Source organism: Lissotriton helveticus, chromosome 9 (genome assembly GCF_964261635.1).
Source record: "Lissotriton helveticus chromosome 9, aLisHel1.1, whole genome shotgun sequence".
NCBI lineage: Eukaryota > Metazoa > Chordata > Amphibia > Caudata > Salamandridae > Lissotriton > Lissotriton helveticus.
Window position 1 is genome coordinate 996,686,301 of NC_136070.1, and position 6,000 is coordinate 996,692,300.

A 6,000-nucleotide genomic window follows, 5' to 3' on the forward strand; every position below is an offset into this window, starting at 1 on the left:
TTTCCTGAAGGGAATGCAAGTGATTCCAAATGTGTATTTTGTATGTGGAAGAAATGCTTACGTGAGACTACCTGACAACTGGTATGGATCATGTTACTTGGCAATTGTCTTCCCCAAAATATATCATGCACAAGACTTATTGATCATTGAGGGCCAGACATCATCGAGGGGAAGGAGGGATTTAGGCGATGCAGAAATGGTTGGAGATGTCTTTGGAGCTATGTTCCCTCTTTTGGGAATAATCCTTAATGATGTTAAAATTAGACGACTGGCAACAGTTGTCGACAGGTTGTCTGCCAGCACTGCTCAGTCCTTAATGCTGGTAGAAGGAGAGATGCAATCGATAAGGGCTATGGTTCTTCAAAATCGGCTTGCATTAGATGTCTTATTAGCAAAAGAGGGCGGAGTCTGTAAGGCTTTGAAGGTTCAGGAATGTTGCACTTACATTCCAGACCTTTCAAAACCCCTTGAGAAAGTTATTAAGAACATAACTAATATACACAAAGAGATCGAAGACTTGAGTAGAGAAAATGTCTGGGAAAAGGTGGGCCACGGAATGAGTACAGTTGGAGGGTGGTTTTCCACCTTAGGCAAAAGCTTTATTTGGTATATCCTAAAGCCTATCATCATAATATTGATCTGTGGGATAATATTGTGGGGATTGGTGAGGGTATTCAAATGGTACAGAGCAAGAAGGTCAGAAAGGGCCCAAAGAGAACAGTTGCAGAGATTGGCTGCCATACAAGATAATCAGTACAGGAGCCTGAGAGCTCTGGAAGCGCAGAGAATGCCAGCAATAACTGCAGTTTAAATGTTAGTGATGACCCCGAGAGGTCATCAAAGGGGGGAACTGAGAGAGCGCAAACTGATATAAATATATGAGTACATCACACTTACCTATAGAGAGCATAATTCATGAAGAGAAATGCCATGAGTGCTAATAGTATCTGAAATTATATTCTAAATGTATAGCTAATATAGAGATTTAAGTAGAAGTGGAACTAATACAGAAAGGTGTGACATTATATGATTTTATTAGACGTGATTATTTTGAATCTATGTCGTGTAGCTGTTAACATATAAGATGGTCTGTGGTAAAACGCAGAACGTGGTAGGCCTCAGGGCCAGAGCTGGAGCTAAAAGGGAAGGTGTTTCTTTTCACGACACAGATTGTTTAACGTTTTTGGTCATTGCATTAACGGGCCATGATTTAGAGTAATGTTTTCCAAATAATAGAATAAGAGTTTTAACATGCTTTAATTAAATGAAGAAATTGAATGCTATAATCATAATGTGAAATATTGTAGGCCTGAAATGTTTTAGCATTGATTTACACGTACATGTCTGGGCTGAGAAATGTTGCAAGCCTTTTTTAGAAGTCTATGAGAGTTGGGTTCTTGGCGGCAGATATCTGTCTGCAACAGGAAAGGGGGGATCCAATTATAAGTGAATGAATAGAGGCCTGTTCAGTAGACGGCCCAGACATGGAGGAGGGTTCTGGAATGTTTAAGGGGTATCAGCGGGCCGGAGAAGAGACTGAGAAGCAAGGTCAACTCTAACGTCTGAGGCCCAATACAAAGCATCATGGAAAAAGCCTGAAGTTGCACCACGTGAGAGGCGTTTCGCAAGGGGCGTCTCAAATGTTGTTGACTGTTTTGTATTAGGGACAGCACCCCTGGGTGGAGTTAGAGCAGAGACCTGAGGACCCTTTAGAGAGCGGATGGGTAGGCAGTGAGGGGTCATGACTGGAGAACTTTAGGTTTTCACCAAGAGACTTAGGGTGGGTGACTTCCCTTGGGGGTCATTCATTGCTGACACCTTTGTTAGGTTGGGATTTGGTTAAGTAGGGATACCATCTAGAACAGGGTAGGGACGCCTAACCTGTGTTTGTTTTCCTCCAACCTAAATGAAGGAGAGATATGCGTCTATGCTGATAGCTTTGCTATTTTTAGAACTTGTGTTAGTGATTTCTGTTGCTCGTCTGAGGGCTTTCCGAGAGCACATGTATGTAATTGGACCTGTGTACCTCGTGAATCTCATTCTGAGATGCTTGTATTTGCAGCTCATTATATCTTTACAATAAACTTTTGAAACCTAGAAGTTGTCCGTGATCTTTGAGAGTAGAGTCCTTTCTTGGGTGAACTAATTTGCAGATAGGTGTACTGTTTCCTTCCAAGACAGGCAATAAAGGTTCAGTCGACCAGATCGAGGTTTGGATCAATAGATATAAGGTATCGATCAAAATCTCGCCCTTTCATCTTTATAACCCTCACTCATCTGGTGCATCCTCACACATCATGCCATCTTTACTCAAAATTGATTGTGAATAATGTGCATGACTGGTTTACGAATCCATTATCAGACAGTCCCAAAACACCAGAGCCATTGTGAGGGCCAAAATAAATCCGAAACAAATTCAAGCTACTTCCCTTTTGGGTCAAAATGATAATGGCTTGAGCTGCAGCGCTTTAGACTGCTCTTGCATGGGATTCTGACAGGGTTGCTAGACACTTTATCATAATATTCTTTCATGTGGCACCCATATTTTGTTCAGGGGGTCTCCTCCGTGTGGCCTAGGATCGACACCCGAGTGCTAAGAGACAGCGAATAAATAAAATGATATGATCATTTCATTTATCTCTGTGCTCTGAGATGCACAGCCAATGAGTTTAGAGCACGGTGGGGCCGGGCCATAGCTGAGAGGAGGAGTGGTGGGGGGCACTGTAGGGGCACATGTCAGTATGGCCAGCTGTTTTAGGCTGGCCAAACAGACATGCGTACTTAGGTTTCTCCAACTTAGCTGTATTCAACAGCCTGGTGTAGAAATTGCACAGATTCCCTGTGCGAGCATCAGACCATCCGGCTCAGGCCAATCCTGGCGCTTTTCTCATACCAGGTATATCATAAGAGCAGCATCTGGATTGGGTTGAGAGCCTGTGCTTTGTGCCCCTCCCAGGAAGAGCAACGAGGTAGTCGTCAACAGGAGCGAGAGCAGCAGGTAAGACACTTTATTGAATTTGTATTACCCCCAACTCCCTTCACCCCCGCGCCGCCATACCACTTTAGTCTTGCGGCAGCCACCACTGATTGTGTTACTATCTTTCTATTTGTGTAATTTCTCTCTTAAATTCAACTTGTTTCTGTATTTCTCTTACATTTAGATGTTTGCTATTAAATGTGTTACTTACTTTGAATTCATACTGTTTAATTTTTGTGTATCACTAGTGAGCCATGAAGATTCATTGACTGTACGAGTTTCTGTAAAAGTTACAAAATGCAGGGTTAGCCATTATTTGCTTGTAATTTACCAATATAGCTAAGTTCATTTAATTGAAATAAAACCTTTAAATAAACCTGAAGATTTCATGTTATGTAAAGATTCTATCTTCAATGTAGGGTTCTGTGGCACTCTGCAGTACTGGTTATCCTATGATTCGTACTCCTTCCTTAACTCATGTACTCTCAGCGGAGGGCCCAGAGCAGTGTGAACTGGTGCACAGACCTCGCTATCGAAAGGGACCACATATCTGTTTTGACTATAACTTGACGGTAAGTGGTCATAGGGTATTGCAGATGGAACATCAATGAGGTCTATTGGTGTGGAGATAACTATTGTTGTAAGGATTAGGCTAACATGATGCATATGGAGAAGGGATATGTGTCTTAAGCAAAAAGATGATGCTGATGGGGGATTAAGTGCAACTTCATTGAAGTGTACATTATCAAATGATGTGAAAGTTTTATTACACTCTTAAGTTGCTTTAGGCAGTTGAGCTAGCCATTCCGTACACTTAATTCAGAGGCATGGGGTCATTAAGGCCAGAAAAACCTTCATCAAAGTACATTTGAAATAAGATGTGGAAATCCAAAGGCATACTTCACAAGTTTGATACCAATGCCACATATGTGAATGCAACATGCACAAATCAAATTATGGGGACAGTGATTAGAAACAAAGGCCAAGATTCACCAGGGTTGGGGCAACGCAAAGCAAATCAAAACAGCAGCAGTGATTAAGTATCCAGAGCAAAGTGGTTTGCTCTGGATAGGCAGTCTTTTTCCAGTGCCAATTTCTCTTTGCAACTCTTTGGGTCAATGGGTATTCACTGTAGACGGATCAGCGCAAACACCGAAATGTTTGATGCAAAGCCTGATAAACTAAGATAGTCTATGCAAGACAGTGTACACTCTCTTCTGTGCCGTGGCAGGAGGCTGTGCAACATGCAAGGCAGTTTGTGTATGCAAGTTTAGGCAATGACACCAATAGCAGGCCAGTCTTTGTAGCTATGACTCAGTACTGTGTTTTTCCCTTGACGCAACACAGAACAACACATTTGGATATTGTGCTGCATTATATGAAATATTAGCAAATTTGGGGCAAAGTGTGTCACTCTTGACATGTCCGAAAGCGGCATTAGGTAAAATTGGTATGTAGGAAGTGTTTTATTTCAAAGACTAGGATTTCAGACATTATCTTCTGATATGTAAACCATGATATTTAGGAATTAATGAGATTATGTTAATGTGATAAGTGTTCTGAAGAGCAGGGATAACATATTGAATTGTAAATTGGCCAAAATTGTGCAAACAAGTAAGAGTTAATTACAGTAGCAGAAAGAAGATCCTTTTTATGGTTTTGGGTCAGTCCAGTGTCAAATAAGCGTGAACCCAATAATTGATCGATGTATTGTAAAATGTAGGAGACTGACGTCTGTTGAATAATTCTTGTTTATACCTAAAGTAAGGTCTTGTAAATCTTTCTCAGTTAGTGGATATCTGCAGTTAATCTAAAAGGCTTCTGTTCTTTCTTTCTTCTCACCAGGAGGATACCTCAGACTGTGGGAGTGGAGCATCCTTCACAGCATCCTTAAGCCTTTTGTTGTCGCTTCAGTTTGTCGTCATCTCTGCAACCATCAGCTGGGATCCACTGCATTTGTCCTCCTGCCTTTAAGTCCTTTTCCACTGTGGATTCCTTATTTTGTTTCTTTATGAATTGATTTTGGTTTCTCCCCCGTTTGGATTGTGAAGGTTATGGAGGGTCAGCCTCCTACTTCCTACACATCCTTCTTGTCAAGGCAAACATGAGAACTTCTTTTGTCTTGCACACTGATGCTGGTTGCCAGGAAAATATGTGAGGACTGCCTGTTTCCTACACATTGTGATCCGTTTCAGTGGAGATCACATGAACTTCCTGCGCCCTGGTGATAGTAGTTACCATGACAAGTGAGAGCACTTCCTGTTTTCCCTGCAGGCACTTTGGGATTTTTCTTCTAGTTTAACTTTGTTTCCACCTTCTTGCTACTTAATCCTGTCTCTCCCCTCCTGGGATCGAAGCAAATCAAAAGCTTGTGGACCGCCCTCTAGTTCAAATAAGGGAACAAAAAGGCTGTCCTGCAGTGCTGTTATGCCGTGGCATCAACTTTTAGATTCTTCAAGGAAAGGGAGCAGCGGTCCCACATATCCGAAAGACCTTGTGGTACCAGGAGAGAATTCATCAAAAATCGCATCCAGGAAAATATTTCCATTGTTGAAGTCTGGAAGTATTTAATCAAAAAACAACGAAAACACAAATGAAAAGAAAATGGTATGCTATTGTGTTTGAGATAATTTGCCCGCAGCCTTGCCCTCGCATCCAAAAAAGAAAAAAAAAAGAATGTGATGGTTTGCCAAAAGAAGACTTTGATCACAATCACCTTTCTACCAATGTGACTTCTTGAACTTTAAGAAAACAGAAGTCACCTGTTGATGATTGGATGACCTCTTAGATGGTCATCGATTCATTAAAACTTCTTCAGTGGTCACTGTGACAGTATTACTACTTCAGAAAGTCACTGTATCCCTGGCTTTGTCGTGTTACAACCACACAGTCATACAATCGTGGGTTTTGCACCAGTGGTAACAGCATCAGATTTGCTTCAGTGATATAAGAAACTATGATAGAATCAGAAAAGGTGAATATGAAAAGATGGCTTGATAGTCACATGATCTAACAAAAAGTTG

General features: G+C 41.4%; 1 protein-coding gene across 1 annotated transcript in view; it reads left to right on the forward strand.

Annotated features, from left to right (window-relative positions):
* Nucleotides 1-5,651, forward strand: part of CACNA2D2 (calcium voltage-gated channel auxiliary subunit alpha2delta 2) — a 1,696,410-nt gene extending 1,690,759 nt beyond the window's left edge. Inside the window, exons 38-39 of the mRNA XM_078661304.1 lie at nt 3,467-3,549; nt 4,823-5,651. Of these exons, the coding sequence (XP_078517430.1) occupies nt 3,467-3,549; nt 4,823-4,951 (212 nt within the window). The 3' untranslated portion in view covers nt 4,952-5,651. The remainder of the gene's footprint in view (nt 1-3,466; nt 3,550-4,822) is intronic.
* Nucleotides 5,652-6,000: the final 349 nt, after the last annotated feature.